The sequence below is a fragment of the Eschscholzia californica genome, unplaced genomic scaffold (genome assembly GCF_041429995.1).
Source record: "Eschscholzia californica isolate CP2 unplaced genomic scaffold, dmEscCali1.0.p SCAF_2, whole genome shotgun sequence".
NCBI lineage: Eukaryota > Viridiplantae > Streptophyta > Magnoliopsida > Ranunculales > Papaveraceae > Eschscholzia > Eschscholzia californica.
The window spans coordinates 59,824,998-59,847,364 of NW_028238309.1; the positions used below are offsets into that span (position 1 = coordinate 59,824,998).

A 22,367-nucleotide genomic window follows, 5' to 3' on the forward strand; every position below is an offset into this window, starting at 1 on the left:
GGACTTGATCGATTTGCCTGATGGAGCAACACCGATTGAATGCAAATGGGTTTTCAAAGTAAAAACTAACAAGGATGAAAACGTTAGCGTTTTCAAAGCTAGACTCGTGGCAAAAGGATACAAACAGATTCATGGTATAGACTATGATGAAACCTTTTCTCCTGTCCCAATGCTTAAATCCATTCAGATCATTCTAGCAATTGCAGCTCATTATGATTATGAGATTTGGCACACTACAAAAAAAACGGTCAATAGGGACCGGCATTTTTACGTATGTCCCTAATATAAACAAAATATGGACCATTTTCTTATATCTGTCCCTACTAAGATTATAATGGGGACGATTAAATTGTTTTAGGGACCAAAAACTTGGACGCGGAACATTGGGAAATTTGGGCAAAAAGATGGGCGCGAAACATTGGAAAAAGTTGGCGCAAATAGATACACCCCTTTCTCTCTTTTTTTCCTTATTTTCTCTCTCCTCTTTCCCCACGATTTTTACTTTTCTTCTTCTCGTTTCAGCTAGGGTTCCTCTAAATCACGATTTCCCTCTTTGTTCTTCATCTACAACACGATTTCCTTCTCTATTGTTCCTTTAAATCGCAGTTGTAGCCTCTGCAATTTGTTCATCTTCTTCTTTTAGGGTTTTCTTGCGGCATCACCTCACCACCAGGTTTTGCTCTTCCCTTCTTCTTCATCTTCTTGTTAAACAAATCAATCGATTAATACGTTCATAACATGAAACCTTAATTCCTTTTTGCAGCAATTTTTTCAATCTCAGAGTTTATATTCGATTGTTCCACGAACCAGATTTTTCCAGCAAAACCACAACTAGGTTTGTTGTTCTTCTTCATATTCTTCTTCTTCAAATTAAGCAATTGAGAGTTTATGACCTAAAATCAGCATTGAGAAGAATGATTTAAGGTTTGATTTAAATTATGGGTCAAAATAGTTTTTATAGATCATAATCCCTTATAGAAATATGTAATTAGTCTAAACTTTCTCGAATTGAGAACTGTTCTGAAGGTGTGAAATTGGAACAAACCTCATTCTTTAAAATTAGAATTGGTAACTGTTCTGAAAGTGTGAAATTGTCGAATACAAGTTTTGTGTTTCAGTTGTCCATGAAAGATACAATATTAGAAGCAGAAGGTTTCAGTGGAAATAGGTAACCATAGTTTAGGTTTTCTATGATTTTTATGCAGCTTTTTCTGTGGTCTTCCTATTCAGACCTTAGATTTGAAACCCCCTCTTTTTATAAGCTTCTGTCTGTTTGATTTGAGATTTTCTGTAAATTGGGAGGTTTTCTATATGTTGTTTATATTCTTCAGATTTCATAAGCACCCCTCTTGTGAACTCACTTTATCTCTTTTGAAAACCATAGTAATCACGAATACCGGCTGCAAAGAGATCCACTATTTTCCATCTAGTTTAAGCTCATCTCTAGGATCGTTTCTATTCAATGATTCAATCAAAAGGTAACGGTTTAGTTTCATTTCACTTCCATTATTATTTTTCTAATCTTGCACTTTCTTAATCCTCTACCATTAAAAAAATGGATGTTTTTGGTACATTATCTTTCATTATATTATTTGCTCTTTACATGTTTGATCATTTGACTCAAAGAAACTTTTCTTATGTATGTGTTATATTTGTTGTTGTCTACTTATCCTTAACTATGTGTTGTTGTCTTGAATCTGGTCCACTACCCTTACAAGCTTTGTAGAGATGAGGATGGTAAGAAATCATAGAAAACAAGGTTAAGCTATCATCTATGTATTGGTTTGTCACATAACATCTCTTAGTTTAAGAACCGGACTAGTCGTAGATTCTGGGGTCACACAAAACTAAGAAGAAATAACAAGCTAATTAGCACGAAAAAGTTGAAAAACATAGAGAGATTTTGTTAAGTATTCAGCTAGTCCAGGATGTAGCTTAGGATAGCTTGTTAATTCATATATGTATAGTCTCTATCTTCTAACTTTTGCGTAAGATATTAAACCTTGATGTTTCGAACAGATAAAACTTCAGGTATCGTGGTAATATTACCAAGAGAGTATTCAGAAAATTGTGTATTTCATAGGCAGTTAGTTCATTATATAAAATTGTAGATTTTTTTATTTGTTTCAAATTTTCAGGTTGAATTCCTTTTGCGAAGGAACTCAGATTATGGTTTTACATAGCTCGAGCCTCCATATTTTATATGCAGTTATAGGAATTTCAAGTTTTGGTGGTAAATAGGATTTTGAGGTTCAATAAATTTATTTACTTGCAACAACAACCAATGGTCTTCCTTGATCTCTTCTCAATGACTGAATATCCAAATCCAATGCGGTTGGACATTGTAGGGCTTTTCAGTTTAGTGCTTTGCTGATGGTTGTTTGGGCTGCTACGAGGATTGGGGATTATGCGAGAAATGTGTGAAGTAGTTAACCTTATGTTCCGGATTTTCTAACTGTAAGTAACAAAAGCTTGCTTGTATTCTTTCTTTATGCTTTTTTTCTACATACCCGATCTATTAAGTAAATTCTTCCATTAATAACTCATGATTAAATCTGTTGCGGAGTTACTAATTGGTTCTATGATTGATTAAATAAAATAAATGAATCCAGTGATAAGATCAAATAGATCTTGCAGTTGAGGAGTTTTTCTGTTCCGGTTAATCTCTCGTATTCTTGTTGTTTTTCGCATTTTATGGTTCAAGAGTTAATTTGGGTTAAAATTTGGAAAGTTAAGTAACATAATTGAGTTCTTTTACAGGGTGTTTGGAGAATCTGGAAGATACGTTTAACATTTAACTTGTACCAACTTTGTGTACCATAATGTGAGTGTTTCTCGACTTCTTTCCCTATTTCTAGTCTAGTTGTTATTGCACTGCTAGCTTCCTCACTGACTCTATAACATGACCTTTCAAATTTTGAATATCGAAAATGCTATTTTGCTTCTCTTTGAAATTTGATCAATTTATACATCCCTTGCAATCATGGATAACTCGGCGACATGTCTAAGGAAGGGGGTTATTGTGAAGTAGCTCTGGTTTTGAATGTAAACAAGGTTGACATCCTAGTTAAGAAAATGCGGATGACGTTCTCTTTTTTTCGTTTGGACCAGAAAAAACAATTGGACTGCCAAGCTTAAAATACACTTAAAGTGTTACACTAGATTCTCACTTTGTTTTTTCATCTTTTTAAAATTATCTTACTGAAATATTATAACTTGTTTCTGTATTCGTTACAAATATGAGAGTTATAATTTTCAGCTTCTTTTTGTTTATACTAGTTATTCATAAAACAACAGCCTATTGCCAATTCTTTTACCTTTTCAGTTTTGGTTGTCACTTGTTGTATAGCTTTATTGAATATTCTAGTACTTACTTCATATCTTTTTGTTTTGTTGCAGTTTTCAGAACATCATTTCTATGTTAAGGGCGTCGATAAAGTTCAGTAACAGAGATTCAAGCGAATGGCATACTCTTGAACGTTTTTTCTATATATTTTTCCTTGGTACAATTGTTAGTGGATGTTAAATACCCAAGTTTCTAAAGGCTTTGGTTGACAATCGCTATAAACGAAATATATTATCTTTTTGTATGGACAAATTATTTTGATTATCGATGTTTAAATCATTTTAGTTGTCCAATTTATGTCATCATGGATAACTTCTATCTAAAAATATTTATCTCAAAGGAAATTTGACTGCCCGAAACAGAAGTTATTGAACATTCCCGCCAAACTTTTAGGGACAGATATTAATGTTCCCAGATCCGAACAAAGAAGTAATTTTGTCAAAAAATTTAAGGGCAGATAATAATTTGTCCCTAATAACTCTTTATTTAGGGACAGATAAAAATCGTCCCAAAATAATATTGGGGACAAAAACTATCCGTCGCTATATCTGTCCCCAATAATATTTGGGACGCCACTTTGTGGGACGGATAAAATCTGTCCCCAATACTTTATTGGGGACGGTTTTTACGTTTTTGGGACGGTTTTTAGCCGTCCCTAATGGCGCTTTTTTTTGTAGTGGCAAATGGATGTCAAAACCGCCTTCCTAAACGGACACTTGGAAGAGGATGTGTACATGACACAACCCGAAGGTTTGTAGATTCCAAAAATGCTGGAAAAGTTTGCAAGCTTAAGAAATCCATTTATGGACTCAAACAAGCAAGCCGGAGTTGGAATCTTCGATTCGACGAGAAAATCAAAGAATTTGAATTTCTCAAGAATGCAGAAGAGTCTTGTGTTTACAAGAAGGTTAGTGGGAGCAACCTAGTTTTCTTCGTCCTTTATGTCGATGACATATTAATCATAGGAAACAATATTCCGATGTTGGAATCAGTTAAAGACTGGCTTCGAAAATGTTTCTCTATGAAGGACTTAGGGGAGGCAGAATACATATTAGGAATCAAGATCTGTAGAGACAGATCAAGGAGGTTGATCGGACTCAGTCAAGAAACTTATATAGATAAGATTCTTCAACGGTTTGAGATGACAAACTCCAAAAAGGATTCCTTCCCATGGCACATGGCATAGTGCTTAGCAAAGATCAGTGTCCTAAGAGTCCTGATGAGCTTAGCAAAGTAGTCATTTCAGATCTATGAGTTCTTAGTATTGAATTTTTTTTAGAGAGAGAAAGTAAAAGGAAGAAACTTCAAGAAGAAGAAGACATAAATCTAGTATGAATCGGCTCGAAAGAAGTTGGTTGACGATTTGATCGGCCCGACTTTGGTCGATGATTTAACCAAACCACTATTGATTGGTTCAGCTTCGACTTGATCCTAAATGGTCGGCAACCGACCTCTGCTCGCCCCTAGTCCCTTGAGTTGGTAACTGACTTAGGGTAATTAGGTTAGTAAATGATCTTACAAAATGCACTATGTAAAGGGAATATTTAAAGGTGCCTTCCGTAAATGTTAATGGGGGCCTCCCGATTATTGGCGCCCTCCATATCCCAGAAAATTGCTAAAATTTTCCCTCTAAAAAAAAGGCACTCCCACATTAATTTTTCAGCTTAAAATTGGTGGAGTCGAGCCGATTTAGTTACAAAACCGACTTGAATCCACCGATTCTAAAAAGCCTTGTAACTATTGGATATGACTCAAATCGGTAGACTCATGCCGAAATTTTACCTCAAAACATCTGAGTTGGAGGTGTCTATAATATCGTCAAACTAGATTTATCAAGTTAAATGAGGCGTAGGGGTGCCAATTACAATTATTGGAGGCGTTTCTAAAACTGCCCCCTCTGTAAATTGTAGGGGGGGTAGTGGATCAAGACATTGGGGGACATTAGGGGACAATCAGAGACAAAATGTTCCGTGGACATTTCAAGACATTTCGGGACATTTGTCTGTAGACAAAATGTCTTTATAGACATTTCAAGACATTTGATTCGTAGACAAAATGTCTTTATAGACATTTCAAGACATTTGATTCATAGACAAAATGTCTTAAGAGACATTTCAAGACATTTGGTTCACGGACAAAATGTTCCGGGGACATTTCAACATACTGAATCCATGGACCAAATGTGTAGTGGACATTATTATTATTATTATTATTATTATTATTATTATTATTATTATTATTATTATTATTACTATTATTGTTATTATTATTATCTTTATTATTATTATTATTATTATTATTATTATTATTATTATTATTATTATTATCTCATCATTGAAGGACAATTGGTAGACATTTATATTGTCTAACCATATGAAATAATATATTTGTACTCATATTTCAAAAATATATTTTTCGATATTTGTGGACATCTGTGGATATCCGAGGACATTGAAGGACAGTTGGTAGACAATTATTTTAATTTTATTATTATTGTTTAACCATATGAATTATGAAATAATATATTTTTACTCATATTTCAAAAATATATTTTTAGACTTTTGTAGACAACCGTGGATATCTGAGGACATTGATGGATAATTGGACATTTATTATTATTTTAATATTATCATTATTATATAATCATATGAAATGATATATTTGTACCACTAATCTGAAATATATTTTTTGACTTTCGTAGACTTTCGTAGACATCCGTAGATATCTGTGGACATTGATAGACATCTGTAGATATCTGTGGACATTAATATAATAATAATATAATAAAATAAAATAACATAATATAATAATAAAATAACATAATATAATAATAATATAATAATAATAATATAATAATATAATAATATAATAATACAATATAATATAATATGATAATAAAATATAATATAATAAAATATTAATATAATAATAAAATATAATATAATAATATTATATTACTATAATAATAAAATATAGTAATATAATAATAAAGTAATATTATAATAATATAATAATATAATAATAGCACAATATAGTAATATGATAATAATATCATTATTACTATAATAGAATAATAATATTATAATATAATACTATATAATAATACAATAATATAATAAGAGAATATAATAATAATATAATATAGTAATATAATAATAAGATAATAATATAATAATAGTATAATTTAATAATATGATAATATTTTATATATTATTTATTATATATTATTTAATCTAATTTGATAATAATAATTATTTTTATTTTCTTTCTCACTGAAATGTCCCCAAGTTTCCTCAAATGTCTTCCATATTTTGAGAGACATTTTCTCTCCAAAAGCTCTCCAAATTTACACTAAAATGTCTCCAAATGTCCCCAAAACTAATTTGTCTTGAAATGTCCCCAAATTCGTGTCCCAAACGAATAACACGGACATTTGGAGACATTTAAAATGTCCCCAACCAATAACACGGACATTTCGGGACATTTGAAATGTCTCCAACCAATAACACGGACATTTGGAGACATTTCGGGACATTTGAAATGTCCCGAACCAATAACGCAGACATTTCGGGACATTTAAAATGTCCCCAACCAATAACACGGACATTTGGGGACATTTCAAATGTCCCCAACGAATAACACGGACATTGGGGGACATGAAAATGTCCCCCAATGTCTTGATCCACTACCCCCCCCCCCCCCCCCGTAGTCTTTCCTTCTCACAGATTCCCAATCAAACCGTTTGACCCTCTCTCCTGTGTCGGCATTCACCTTAATACACAGGTGACCCTCTCTCTATATATATATAATTCACTTTCTCTCTCTAGAAATCTCTCTCTCGTATGTGTGTGTGTGTATATATATATATATTTACTGAAGCAAGTGAAATGTGTTATATTTTTGTAGTTGTGAACAAGGGCGGAGCCAGAATTTGAAGTTGGTCCTGACTAGCTGAAAATTACCACATGAATTATTTTTTTTGTTGCAACTTGTGCGTACTCGCAAAATTATAATTTAGAGGCGATCTTTTGGTGATTATATGTCTATTTTATATCATTGTCGTCATATATATAATTGTCTGAATCAAGATTTCATGATGGATGACTTTGACTACGATGTTTAAGTGTCATAGACAAGCAAAGCACAAGCATCAAATCGATCTCCTCTTGTTTCACCATGTCTCTCACCTTGGAGTGCCTAGGCGACCAACTCAAGTCGAAGAGAAGACCCAAAACGAGCCAGAACAATTAAAAGTTAAACCAGCCAAGAAAGTAATTTTAAGAGACAAAATGTTGGAATTGTACTTGTATCTTTTGATGAATTTTTTTTAATCATTACTTAAATCTTAACTTAAGGACCTTTGAGTTCACCAAATTTTGCCGCTCTACTGCCCAAATATAAAGTACTCATCATCATATAAAATTCAAGAAATTAAGGAACAAATCTTAGAAACGGACAACAAAAGTTTTTGTTGATCACTTTATTTGCATCCCATCACCAAAAGTAAGATAGGAACTAAAACGATCACAGTTTGAATTCAGAGAACCTAAACTAAACTAATCGTGGTTGGGGAATTGAAGGTTTAAAAGGAAAATCCCTAGAAGCCTACAAGTGAGATAAATGAAAGAAACACATCTCTTTTTTTTGTTGAGATGAAAGAAACACATCTTACTAATAGATCAGTAAAGGCGGTCATAAAGAGACTATCAACTTTTAGCTCCCTTTTTAGATCGAAATCCTAAAACCTTCACACCAAAAAAAACCTAGATTGTCATTCCTCCCCAAACATTTCTTCCACGGTTTCTTCCCAAAGCCAAGACTTCTTCCCCAACGTGGAGAGTGGAGACTTTCCTAAAACAGAATAGAGCATGAAAATTCCTAAAATATCAACTCTACCACAGAAAATACAAATGCTACCCCTGACTGTTCCTAAAATACCACTACTCCAATAAAAAATTACAGAATCTACCCCTGGCTGCAACCAGGGGTAGTCTCCAAATCAGTGACAAAGTGGCGTTTACTTTTGAGGAGTTTCAAATCCACCCAATTCTGCCACCATTGAACAAGCGAGAAAACGAACTTTCAATTTCTTTAGAAGTGCAGGCAGATCGATCCCCACCGTTATGGAAATCTACAATCTTCACGATGTCGCAACTGTATCTCAGATTCGTTCTTCCATCTCTGCTCAAATCCTCAACAACGCCCAGATCACTAACCCTAAAGTATTTTATCAACTCTTGATTCAGGATTGAAATTGAAACCTGCTCAGAAACCATGTTAAATTTACGATTATGTGATGATCAGATAAATAAATTGAAATAGTTGACACGATAACTTAACGTGGTTCGGTCAAAGATTCCCTTCATTATCAATATTCAACTACATTGGTCAGACATAACTGAATGAATAAAACTCTTCTGCCCAACTCATATTTATAGAGTAAATTAGGTTTATGCGTTCCTACGTTTCTTGACTAATCTAGGAAACTATATAATTTCTATCTAATAGTAATATTAGATTATTGATATTATAAATATAAGAAACAAAATCTTTTAAAATCTTCATATATCTTTGAATTTCTCTAAATATTCTTCGTGGATCTCATCATCTCGATTTGTCACGTATATCACATTGCCTTTAATCAAACTAGGAATTGCCTTTAACGGAATTGCCTATAACAACTTTGGGCATTGCCTATAAAATCTCCCATCCGCTAATAGGGATGTGAAGAGACTAATTAAATTAATAATTAGTTTCTAGAGAGAAACAAAGAGGAAATATTTTTCTAATTATTAGAAAAATATATTAAACAAAGGAGTAAATTCATTTCTAATTCTGACGAAGGTACTTTAAGCAGGAGATAATGACAATTTAACCAATAAATCTTTAAAATTTAGGATTGAACTTAAAGTTAGACAAATTTTGTCTTTGTACAAAATTGATAAACTTCAGGGGGTCTAACTTATAATTTTCTTCTATTCTATTCTAGATAATTATTTATCATAAGAGCGCATAAGGCCTTAGGCGTTCCATGGAATAGCATTATACAACCCAAAAATATAGACTAATGCGATATTTTCGTTATAAAAAACTTAAAAACTGTACTAATTTGAAATATAATTTTAAAAGTAGGACTAAAAGGAAAACTTATTTGTCTAGGAACCTTCTTTGGTAAATAAATAAATGTTTGTAAATGAGGGGGAAACTTAAATGAGGTAGAATCTTCTAACAAGTTGTTGATCCCATATAGACAATTCTCCATATAAACCCTTCATCCTTGTTTGCAACCCTAGCAATATCTCTCCCTCACTCTTTCTCTACATATCTCTTTCTCCCTCTCTAGTTTCAGGTTCCAAGTCTCTCTTACTGGTTTGCTAAGCCAAGGTAAAGTAGAAAACACAAGCTTTCATTTCTGTATATTTACAAGAAAAAAAATTCTCTCTGATTATTTTCAGAATGATCAATTAGGTTGATTCAATCTGAAAAGCATGAAATAGTTTATTTGTTGTGATCTTTCACTATTTATATAATTCTTTCACTGTTCAAAGGAAAAAATATATATTTCTGAAAAAAAAACTCATATACCATGGTCCATGGATGATTATGCCCTAAGTTGTTGTCCAATTATAGGGTATTCTGAAAAATATTTTTGTGGCTAGAGGAATAAAAATGAAATTTTTTTGCATAATATATCTGATATTAAGTTTTTTTTTTTATCTAAAATGGTGCTTAAACATCTTCTATTTAAATTGTTTGCTAATTGTATTTGAATTTCACTTTGTTGGGTTATGGTGTTTTTTTGTCAATGTCTAAATCTGATTCGTTTACATATGAATTTTTCGTCTGATGGGTCCAAAATCAACTCAAATAAGTCATTCCAAAGAGTCTGACAACAACGACCATTCTAAAATCTGACTTGAGTCGATACATATCTCGAGTCAGATTTCAGATCTAACTTAGAGAAAATAGAAACATTACCTGAATGTTTGTTCGGGTAATATTATAACACTGAAAATTCAAGATGTTCCTTTTTCTGTTAATTTTTTGAGTTGTGTCGTTTGAAGCTAATACTAAGCCTAATTGATGTTTGAGTGTTTTGTAAATGAAACATTTAAGGTTCTTTCTATGATCTTTCGAACTAATGAACTTCACTTAGTATATAATACTATAATGGTTACCTTGAATTGTACAAATCAAACATTAGATGGGTTAATTGTGTTCGACAGATATGAGAAATAACGTTGATGTGCTCATATAAAGGTCGAAAGGTTCTTTCCATGCATGAAAGAACTTTAGTCAATATGAAAGGAAAATATTCTCACCCTCGTCATGCACGAGATAATTCTTTTTGCACTTCTCTAGAAGATGTATCAAGTACTTCCTTAACACGTTAAACCATCACCTAATGAGCTACTTTAAGAAAAACAATAAGATTATACTAAACATGGGCTAAGTCTTCAAGTACGCGAAGTTAGTTTCAAGTCTAATACTTATTCGTAGGTGCCTAATGTTAGGAGTACGAGTAATATATAATCGCACATAGTAGATTTTCCTTTATTCTCTCGATCGTTAACTCTATATATGGAGTTCCTTAGTAATAGTTTACTACATCAATGATCCAAGTAGGTCTTTTCAACTTATTTCTCTATTCTATCATGGTATCAGAGCATAAATTAGACTTTGATCATTCCATGTCCCTTCAGTTACTTCATATCCCATTCGATAAAATTGTTCACACTTTTTAGCTCTCTCCTATTTTGTCATGACGCCCTTTTAGTTTTTTTATTCAATCAATTCTGGTGCTTGCTACAGTTTTTCATCATGTAAGTTCATGATTTGTTTTTACATGTTTAGAGGTGTAATTCCTCTTGCCTCGTATTTTCTCTACGATGAGATCACACAAGTACTCTAATATCCAAATCCCTTTGATCTCATGAAAGAGATAATACCTATATTGATACTTCCTAACTATGATCTCAATTCTTCCCATACGGACAAACTTTGTACGAAAAAAATACCTTATGGCTTACGGGTATGAAATGAAAAAGGGAAGTACAAGGGATAATTTAGCCTGTACACGTATAAACACCTGTCTTAGTTAATTTGCAAATTATGTTTACTTACAATTTTTACATCCTGGACTAGTATTAATTCATGATTCTAACATGATTGTGTGCACACATAATTACGCACAATTTTCGCATTATACTCACGCAATGATTGTCTCTGATACGAGTATATATCAATGTATCCTCCAAGGCAAGACATATTACTAGAAATGGATTGGTTGTTTACTAAATCTCAAGAAATACACAAATGTGTGCAGTCTGATAAATCTCATGACACTTTTGATGGGCAGACAGAACTTATTACTTCATTGTCTTTCCTTAGAGGTTATATGATCAATTTATGTGTGAGTTTTATTACCAATATTAATGTAATATAAAGTTACTTAAATATTAAATTTTTTCGTAGTTTTTATGAGATTAATAGGTTAGTACTTTCCTTATTCATTTTCTTATATCTTTTGGGGTTGTTGGTCTTGCAGGAATCTGATTTCGTGTACTCGTGCCAGTCCAAAATATACTCCCAATACAGTAAATCTATCAAAAGGGACCAATTTGTGCAAGTTGACGAGGTAAATTGTATATCCATCTATTAGGGTTCTTATTATGCATCGAAAACCAAACCTACTTAATCAGGCTTAACTTATTAGAAGTTCACTGAGAAGATTCATACTCCTTATTCTTCATAAACAGGACAATGGCCGAAATAAAGAACTTTGGGAAAGGTTATCAAACTTCAATCATGGAACTCCGAGATGATAACCTTTTTGATATTCTCAAACGAATTGAAACTGAAGAAGAGCGGAATTCTTTTGGTCTCACTTGCAAGAGGTGGTTTGAGATTCATAACTTTTCTCGTCGATCGTTAGATCTCAAGAGTTCGATAATTTCAAGTTGCAGCATTTCACTATCACCAAGACCTTTTGAGGCTAACTCTTTCCATGTCGCTAAAATAGTGAGTCGTTTCCCGAATCTTACATCTGTGTCTCTATCTGGTTGCACCATGTTAACAAATTTCGGTCTAGCCTGCTTACAATTAATCGGATCAACACTTGAGAAACTAAATCTAGATTGTTGTTTTCTCATTTCCGATGACGGAATTGAGATTATGGCTTCTCGATGCTCTCGTTTGAAATCCATAAGTCTGTACAAGTGCCACATCACAGATGTTAGTGTGGAGTCATTGGCTACATCATGTCCAGCCTTAGAAGATGTAAACCTCTCACACTGTAAAGACATTTCCGACCACGGAATACACTTTCTCTCACGAGGATGTCGTCAGCTCCGTGAAGTCAATATCTCACATTGCAAAAAGGTATACGGAGATGGCTTTATTGGGTGTTCAGAAACCCTAGCTATTGTTGAAGCTGAATCATGTAATCTTGAACCAGATGGAATAGCAAACATCGTTAGTGGTGGTGGGCTTAAATCTCTGAATCTTGCAGATCTAAGTTGGTGCATTCTTGGGAATGGACTGTTGAAAATAGGAATGGGATTCACCAAGAACCTCCAAGTTCTTAATTTTAGATCTTGTCGAGCAGCAACTGACGAAGTGGTTATAATGATTTCGAAAGGGTCCCCATTGTTGAAAGAATGGAACCTTGCATTATGTCACAATGTCCTATTTTCTGGATGGAGAGCTATTTCGAATAATTGTCATAACTTGGAGATACTTCATGTGAACCGGTGTCTGAACTTCAATGACGATGTGCTCAATGTTTTGAGCACTGGGTGTAGGCGTCTTGCACTATTACGCATGTCCAGATGCTCTTGGATTACTAACGAAGCAATAAGCTCGTTCATGTCGAGGCGAGCCGAGGTGGAGATATGGGATTAATAATGGTTGGTGTGTCTTTCACGGAGGTAAAAGAATTTCGTGACGAAAATTGAACACTTCTTTTTTCAGGTTTCGGTTGAGTGTTGCTAGAGTACAGTATCAAGAACAGGTATCGTTGGAGCTGATCAAAATTTAGTTTAATTTTAAGATGATTTTACAAAATTAGACTTATAGTTTGAAGGATTATGCATGTGTTCGTGTTTGTGAAATAAGACCAGTGGTTCATATATCATATATGAAACTTCTTTTAACTTTCTTATCTTAGTACTGTTTAGGGGATTTCAAACCCTACTTATTCATTGATGGTTGTGTTATGTGCTTGTTTGTTCCATAACTAGGGTTTCATGATTTCTGTCTACAACTTGTATCTATCTATCCTTGTTCAATGGGAAACAAACTTAAAACTAGGGTTGCTATATTAGTTTAGGATTAAAGCATGCAGTACTAGCTAGTTTTGTACCAGTAGTAATGTTGGCCGGAGTCATGGAGTCGAAATAATAAGAACAATTTTTTATGGCGGGTACCAAGTGGAATTCCTAATTTGTGTGCATGGTTGCATTAAGTGCACGACATTACCGAACTAGACGTGTATGATTACGTTAAGCTAGTATTTATTATTATAGTGATCTTCCATTTTTAATCAACAAAAATGATTGAAGAATCAATAAGAAGCCAATATTGATCTTCCCATCTTTTTTTGAATATGTGATCTTCCTATGTTATATCACCAAAAACCACCACTTGTGATGGCTTGTACCGACGATTGATTGGAAATCCGTAGGAAATTTTGATTATTCTGGCGGTATCTTATATGTCGTAGGAACTAGGAAATATCACTATTGGCCACAACATATAAGAAAACCGTCGCTAATAAACATCATTTTTGTAGTGTGTAGCCGGCCACCAGCCCACCACCATCTCTCTTTTCTTCCTCTTTTCTTCTCCTTTCCCCTATCTTTCTCTATCTCCCTTCTCTTGAGGGGTGAAGAAGAAGAAGAAGGGGAAGTTTGATCCCCCCCTCATTTTCTTCATCGCAGCATAACAAACCTATTGCAAGAAGGGGAAGTGATGCAGGCGCACACGGCCCCACGAGGCCACACGAACATGTCCTAGTCGGCCAAAGATTAGCAGTTTAATAAGAGTCCTAATTTAAGTATGATTCATAATGAATCTATGTTTAGGAAGTTTTATTATTTTTAGTGTTTCTATTATTTAGGAAAGTCCAGTTTGTGTCTATCAAGGAAAGTCTAGTAATCTATAAAAGGGAGTCCAGTCTTTGTTTATGACATATTGAAGAGAAAACCAAATCAAAGTTTATAGTTTATTAAGTTTATTCAGTTATTTTACCGTTCTTCGTTTACTTTATTTATCGTTTTTATATTTCCGCTGCGTCTACATCATGTGGTATTCAGAGCCACCAAAGTTTTTGGATAATGATTCTGGAAATTTTTTTCCAGACCTGGTAAATCCGTATCGATCGTATTCTATTCGTCAAGATGATTATATTCAATCAGATTATACTCATCAAGGGATAACGAATCGATGTTCATGTGCATCATGTGTGTATGAGAATAAGAATTCGTACGATTATCATTGGAATCCGGGAGAAACCGTACGAGAAAACTCATCGCAACCTCCATCCTCTTATTATCCGACAAACACCGAACCACCACCATCACCACCACCTCCGTACTCTTATACACCACCACCGTACTCTTATACTCCACCTCCGTACTCTTATACTCCACCTCCGTACTCTAATCATTCACCACCACCGTATTCATCATCACCGTCACCACCCCCACCATTGTCTTATACAACTTCACATTCATATTACTCTTATACACCACCTCCGTCCTCGTATACACCACTACCGTACTCACCACCATATTCACCATCACCTCCATCTTCTTATACACCACCTCCGTACTCTTATTTACCATCACCTCCATCTTCTTATACACCACCACCGTCACCACAAACGACGTCTGCCGAAACGGTTCAATCACTACTATCCGATTTAGCTAAGATTCAAGATATGTGTGATGACCTCAGAACATTAATACGTCAACCATATTCTTCGTCGATTTTATCTTTCAATCATGAAGAAGAAAAAGAAGAATACAAAGAAGTGGAAGAAGTTGATCATGAAGAAGTTGAAGAGGGAGATTGTGAAAAAGATGATTCCAACTACAAAGAAATAATAGAAGAAGATGATACCAATAAAGGCGTTCACTTTGAACATAACAAAATTCTTTCGAATTTGGTGGAAGAAAAAGTTATCAGTGGCTTAGTTACTTTTCTGGATTCAAGCGACAACGTAATCAAGTTCAAAATATTACCCTTAGTCAACGTTTCTTTGCCCTTAGGAAATTCTTATGCTAAGACATACTTGGGTAAACCCCAGAAAGATGCTCCAAAGTATTGGCTTAATATTTTTGCCAGTTCCACCATGTATACTTCCAAGGGAAGTGAATATGACACCATAGAAGTTGGGCAAGGAAATTTGAGGCTAATTTATAACTACCATGAAGAAAAACGTACTCACTATATTCATAACAGGAACTCGATCACAAAACCCTTGAATCAATCGTACAGTTTCTATTCTGGATCATCGTCTAAAGAAGGCATTCCTTTGCTAAGTGAAGACTATGATTTTTCTCACGACGAAGAAATTCTTTACTTTGTTTGGGATCCAGGAGCCTTTACAGTTTCACAAACTCGAACTTCGGCTTCTTGCGTTAATCCTTTTGGAAATATCTTTCAAGGATCGGATTTATGGGCTATGTTAATGGGTAATCCATCAAATAGAGGTTATCTTCAGCAACCATCTTTTGTTATGATACAAGATCTACAACCACATATTGTTCCTGGTGAGAAGATAAAAACCTTTGGGCTTAATTATGATGGGTTTAGTTTTTGTGTTGCTAGTATGTGTCAATTATATCTTGTAGATACAAGAAAGCCAATGACTCTGGTATTGGGGAGGATTCATGGTATTGATAAACCAAACTTTATTGAAGTGTTCAAATTGATGGGACTGATCATTCACGTCTCTAATGTGTTCGATAAGGAATTTCTTAGAAATATTCATGCGATAGGTAATTTTGCTACAATACCTTCTAGAAAAAGCAGGGCTTATGTCAAACATATAAATTTTGGAATTATGTGGGCTCGGAATGTAACTAAATTTTCACGTGATTATCGAGTTCGGGTTTATAAAATTCACGAAGATGAACATGGGAAGGTAGTTTTTGAGTATCATATCAACGCTACATGTTTCCAGATCGATATATTAATCGCACTTGGTTATGCTTCTACGAGTTTCTTCTACGGGTTTGAAGATAGTCGACACCTTGTTCAGTTATTTCAGGTGGTTATGAAACGAAACAAGGTGGTTTTCATATTGGAATTGAAGACGACATTCATTGTTGTTTTCCCAATAAAAAAGGTTGTATTTGTGATTTCTTTCCTCAAACTCAAAGATGACGGTCGATGTCGCAATTTGTTGGATATTTCTTCACTATTGTTGATTTTGCGAATCTTGGCGCGTCAAAGGGTCCGGATGCTAGTGGGTTCACTAGTCCATCATTGTCTTCTACGTATTTCCAAGAAATTTCGTGAAAAGTGGGCATTACGGATCGGTATGGCAAAACTCATCGTATGCGGGTACATCAAATTGTTTTCTTCATCGAAAAGGTTAGGGACGAACCTTCTGGGGAAAGGGGACCTGATGCAGGCGCATCCCAAACGGCCCCACAAGGCCACACGAACATGCCCTAGTCGGCCAAAGATTAGCAGTTTAATAAGAGTCCTAATTTAAGTATGATTCATAATGAATCTATGTTTAGGAAGTTTCATTATTTTTAGTGTTTCTATTATTTAGGAAAGTCCAGTTTGTGTCTATCAAGGAAAGTCTAGTAATCTATAAAAGGGAGTCCAGTCTTTGTTTATGACATATTGAAGAGAAAACCAAATCAAAGTTTATAGTTTATTAAGTTTATTCAGTTATTTTACCGTTCTTCGTTTACTTTATTTATCGTTTTTATATTTCCGCTGCGTCTACATCAGGAAGCTTTCTCTTGGTCATTTTCATCCCCTCAGCAGATGTGGTATGTTGAGGCTATGTCAGAGAGGTGAGGGAGAGGCGAGGGAGAGGGAGAACATGTGAGCGATGGAGAGAGAGATATCAAAAGATTATAATTGTGGTGGTAGCCTGCTGGAAGTGGTGGTGGCATGCCAGAAGTAGTGGTGGTGGTGAAGATAAAAAAAAATCTCGGTGAAGAAAGAGAGAGGCCATAGAGGAAATTATTTTTGAGTGAGTAATTGACTTACCGATAAGGCTGTGATTTTGGGAATTCAAAATAATTTTCAAGCAGAGCAATTTTATCCATCTCTGAATGTACACCCAATGGATTATTTGATCTATATTGATAAAAACTTTTTCCAATTAGATTCAACTTAGGGAGCAACTTTATTTTGAGAAATTCTATCCATCCCTCCATTTTGGTCCATTTTGGTTTCTCCAATTGCTTCACACTCAAGTGATATGTTGCCGCATCGGCGGAGGGCTGGGGGTAGGGACCAAAATGGAAGGATGAATAGAAAAAAAAATTTCATTATTAGTTTAACTTAGACGATTATCGTGTTTATCACATCATCAAGATGTATCAATGTCTTATAACGATTAACGTATATTGTAGTCAATTTCTCAACAACAAAAAAATGAATACATATTCAATAGCTGGGTAAAACAACAAACTAAATGCAATCGGTAAAGGGAAGTTTTAAAGGTACCTTTCGTAAATATTATTGGAGCCTCCCAGTTATTGGTGCCCCCATATCTCAGAAAATGGTTAAGATTGACCTCTCAAACACAGGCACTCCCACATTTTTTTTAACTTAAAATTGGTGGAGTCGAACTCATTTGATTACAAAATCGACTTAAGTTCACCGATCCCAAAAGGCTTTGTAACTATTGAATACAACTCAAACCGGTGGACTCATGCCCAAATTTTTAGCTCAAGTCCACTGAATTAAATTTCAAGTTCAACTTTAAAACATTGGCATTAAATTCGATAGACCTTGAGTCGAATTTTGTAACTAATTTCGATCTGATTCCATCGATTTCAACTCAAAACATCTGAGTTAAATTGAGTGGATCTTGAGTCAAACTAAAATAAAATTCGACTAAAAAACATGCGCCCCCATATCTCCGAAAATAGTTAAAATTGTCCTCAGGCACTCTCACATTTTTTTTGTTAACTTAAAATTGGTGGAGTCGAGCCGATTTGATTACAAAATTGGCTTAAGTTCACTTATACCAAAAAGCCTTTAACTATTGAATACAACTTAAATCGATGGACTCAGATCGAAATTTTAATTCAAGTTAAACTACAATTTCAATTTTATAATATTGGCGTTAAACTCGGTAGACCTTGAGCTGAATTTTGTAACAGAACTAGGTCTGAGTCCACCGTTTTCAACTCAAAACATCTGAGTTAAATTGGGTGTATCTTTGAGTCAAATTTTGTAATAAAATTCGGCACATAACCACCCATTTGGAGCTTATAATATAGTCATAGATTTACATAGTTAAAGTATAGGGGTGCCAATTACACTTATTAGAGGCGTTTTTGAAACTTCCCCCTCTGTAAATTGTATTCTTTCCTTCTCAGAAATCCCCAATCAAACCGTCTGTCCCTCTCTCTCTCCGGTGCCGGCATTCTCCTTAATACACAGGTGACTCTCTCTCTCTAGAATTCTCTGTCATATATATATATATATATATATATATATATATATAATACTGAAGCAGGTGAAATGTGGTCTATATTTGTAGTTGAGAAATCAGTGAGAAAATGGCGTTTACTTTGAGGAGTTTCAAAGTTCCACCCAATTCTGCCACCATTGAAGAAGCAAGAAAACGAACTTTCGATTTCTTTAGAAGTGCATGCAGATCGATCCCCACCGTTATGGAAATCTACAATCTTCGTGATGTCGCTACTGTATCTCAGCTTCGTTCTTCCATCTCTGCTCAAATCCGCAACAACGCCCAGATCACTAACCCTAAGGTATTTTATCACTTCACATTCCTCCTTTAGTAACTACCCCCCGTCAGATTTACTGTTACTTTTCTTTCCTGTTGTTAGGGTTCTTCATTTTTCTTTTGAGATTTGGAATTCATTGAATTGTTCCAAAAGGTTACTTACATTTTGGGGTATTTTGGTTTGCTTTCTCAGATTTATTAGTCTTCTTAGCTTATGAGAAATTTCATCTTTTGTCTTGATTTTCGAATCAAAACCTAGGTCAAAGATCCAATTTTTAGGTCGAAATGAGAAAACAGCTTGGCTTAGTAGGGTTACTTACCCATCAGATTCCTAATTTACCATTCTTATAGTTCAAGAGCTACTATTGTAGAGTAGTGAGAGAGTTATGGCAATGGTTGATAAATTTAAGGAATTGTTTAGGCGCGACGAGCAATAGGAGACATGACAGTATAGAACTTTTGATTTTGACCAACTAGTTTGTGAGTGGTGATTTCTCTATGAGAACCAATTACAGAGAAAAATAATAGGGATCTAGCTTAGTAGCTACTTTGTCGATATAGAACTGTACTATGTGGAGGAGACTTTCTTACCTTTAGGAGGGTGGTTCATGATTATACACTCTTGAGGTCACAACACACTTTTTAGCCTCATTTTCGATTCACAAGGAAGTAGTCAATAACTCGATATATTCGGGGATCTTGTTTATAGATGTCAATGGTATTAAGTGGCAAGATAGAAGATTAAAAATGAGACTTCATTCGGTTGTATGGTAAATCTTTATGTTTCAATTCCGGTGGTGGTTTGTGTACTTAACCTCTGTGGCTTAGAAGTATTTTCCTCCTAGTCATATAACATGCACAATCACGTGGGCCTTGAAGATATGATAAGTAATTCAAAACAACTAGTAGAGTAGGAAACATTGTGGGTATTACTAGTGTGCTGTTTTTTACTTTTGCTATTTCAGAAATTATTCAACTCAAATCTTAGGAAAAGATACCAGAGGCATTGAACAATATTACCGGTTCGACATATGGGAACTTGTGGACGTGGGAGGCTTAATGTGATTTTCTTGAGAAATACGACATTGAGGGTGACTAGTGGAAGAGGAAGAAATACTAGTTGAGAATCTATGTAGTTGGTCTCGGCCGAGACGGCCGAGAATCTCGGGTCTCGTCTCGGTCTCAGCCCTCTCCCGAGACGAGACTCGGCCGAGACCCCGAGTTAGGGCTTGGCCGAGTTTCTCGGCGGAGACAACCCGAGACCGAGACAGCAACTTCCAAATATTTAGATTTTTTTTTTGGAAAAAACTACTATTTATTATATTCTCAAATCTTAATTACTTATTACATTCCCAGTGTATCTAATATAAACAGCAATAATACTATATAGAATATTTAGGGTTTATGCCTTAGAGAGAAACTAATAAATTCTTTTGAAACTTTCAAAAGTTTAGTAGATTGGGATTTCCTTATACAGAAATTAAGTTTTATTAACCTAATGAAGTGAACTATTTTAGAATTTAGCTAATTTCTATATTTGCTGTCTCACCGAGAATCTCGGCCTGTCTCGGTCTCGTCTCGGTCTCGGTCTCGGCCTTCGGCCGGACCGAGACCGAGACCAACTACATAGTTGAGAATTTCAAAATATTTTAAAGTCTGAGTATGAAAATTATGCGATAATTCGATGTAAGGGAACTGTCTCAATGTGAAAATATATTCCATATAATTATATATGAAATTATGGGGATAAGTCTCCAATCCATAGATTATGTTGTATTTTAGTTTCGTTCGAGCCCATACAAAGATGATCAAATTTTGGGTATTTTCTGCAAACTCCTTGCAAGGGTTGAGGCGTTGTGTCCTGCTACCCCTTCACAGTAAGGTCTGACCAAGGTTGTATATTCAGTTTCAGTTTATATTTCAGTCAGTTTGGAAATGAAATATTTTGGTCAGTGTGAAAATAACTAAAATTTGTAGAAATGATGGAAATAATTTCCCCGGAATGCCTTACTCATCATTTTAATTCTTTCCCCCAAATCCTGCTGACTGTTTCATTGGTTTGAAATGTTTTTGATGATCATTAGAACTTTCCTTTTTTTTTCGGTTGAAACATTAGAACTTTCCTTGATTAGAATTACAACATCATAAACAATAACTAGTTGATGCATGGATCGAAGTCCTCTAGTCTTCATCTCTTATGAACCAAGTTAATGCTTTTGTTTTCTGGTGGGAAGCATCAAAGAAAATAAACCCTTGCAGACCTGTCATCTTGTTTTAGCAGAGGAAATTAGAGATGGAAACTTGGGTCTTGGGGAGGCAAAGAAGAGCCCATAAACCTTATGAAATAATGAAATGTTGTTATTTTACTGTATATCCTGATGAAAAAGCGAAACATGTGCAGGTTATCGACATGCTACTATTCAAAGGGATGGAGGAATTAAACAACATTGTTGAGCACGCAAAGCAACGGCACCACATCATCGGGCAATATGTAGTTGGCAATGAAGGTCTCGTGCACGACATAGGCACCAAAGATCAGGAAGCTTCTGACTTCCTCAAAAAGTTCTACTCCACCAACTACTTCTGAAGCTGAGTCGTCGTAGTCTGATCCCCTTTCGCTCCTTCAAGCCGCTATTAACCTTTCCGCTTGAGTCCTTTTTGAAACTCGATTAATAAGTTATACTTAAACTCATCTATACCCATTGTTTAAGGTCATAAGTTGATCTAACCATTTGTTTTGTTCCTTCTAATTCTTGGTAGTAAGTCGACTCCAAGATCATATTCATCTTTCAACTGTGTTTGTGTTGGAAAAGATATATACTCTCTTCGGCCTATGATGTTAAGATCTGCTTTAAAGTACTAAAAATAATTGAAGCTCATTCTGCTCCGATTAGGTGGTAACAAGCGTATCTCTCTACCGTCAGAACAGTATATGAATTTTATAATTCTATTGTTTCAAGAAGAGAAAACTGAAATGAGACATATAAATGCGAAATGAGACATATAAATGCATAAAACATCAACACAAGACCTTTCTGAGTACAACTAAAAAGTACAGTCAATAACCTT

General features: G+C 34.6%; 2 protein-coding genes and 1 long non-coding RNA gene across 6 annotated transcripts; all 3 read left to right on the top strand.

Moving 5' to 3' along the window:
* Positions 1 to 417: 417 nt before the first annotated feature.
* LOC147559744 (uncharacterized) lies at positions 418 to 3,639 on the top strand. 4 transcript variants are annotated; one of them, XR_015234650.1, is made up of 7 exons: positions 418 to 673; positions 764 to 835; positions 1,385 to 1,478; positions 2,139 to 2,233; positions 2,349 to 2,457; positions 2,761 to 2,824; positions 3,400 to 3,639. It is a non-coding gene; the product is annotated as an uncharacterized LOC147559744 (long non-coding RNA). The 4 variants fall into 4 exon arrangements; XR_015234653.1 differs by lacking the exon at positions 2,139 to 2,233 and having other exon boundaries at positions 421 to 673; XR_015234651.1 differs by lacking the exon at positions 1,385 to 1,478 and having other exon boundaries at positions 421 to 673.
* An 8,470-nt stretch (positions 3,640 to 12,109) lies between these two features.
* Positions 12,110 to 13,249, top strand: LOC147559745 (F-box/LRR-repeat protein 12-like). Its single transcript, XM_086659212.1, has one exon. It carries the CDS (start codon positions 12,110 to 12,112, stop codon positions 13,247 to 13,249), a length of 1,140 nt encoding a protein of 379 aa, XP_086515338.1.
* A 5,602-nt stretch (positions 13,250 to 18,851) lies between these two features.
* On the top strand, positions 18,852 to 22,185 carry LOC147559746 (NADH dehydrogenase [ubiquinone] 1 alpha subcomplex subunit 6-like). Its single transcript, XM_086661656.1, has 3 exons — positions 18,852 to 18,991; positions 19,092 to 19,323; positions 21,700 to 22,185. The coding sequence occupies exons 2-3, from the start codon at positions 19,111 to 19,113 to the stop codon at positions 21,883 to 21,885; spliced, it is 399 nt and encodes a 132-aa protein (XP_086517782.1). The 5' UTR covers positions 18,852 to 18,991; positions 19,092 to 19,110; the 3' UTR covers positions 21,886 to 22,185.
* The last annotated feature ends 182 nt before the right edge of the window (positions 22,186 to 22,367 follow it).

Excerpts from the sequence above, each read along its gene's own strand:
- LOC147559745 (XM_086659212.1), top strand. The coding sequence starts at position 12,110 with ATGGCCGAAATAAAGAACTTTGGGAAAGGTTATCAAACTTCAATCATG.
- LOC147559746 (XM_086661656.1), top strand. The coding sequence starts at position 19,111 with ATGGCGTTTACTTTGAGGAGTTTCAAAGTTCCACCCAATTCTGCCACC. Across the intron at positions 19,324-21,699 it reads CCCAGATCACTAACCCTAAG|GTTATCGACATGCTACTATT; the intron begins GTATTTTATCAC and ends AAACATGTGCAG.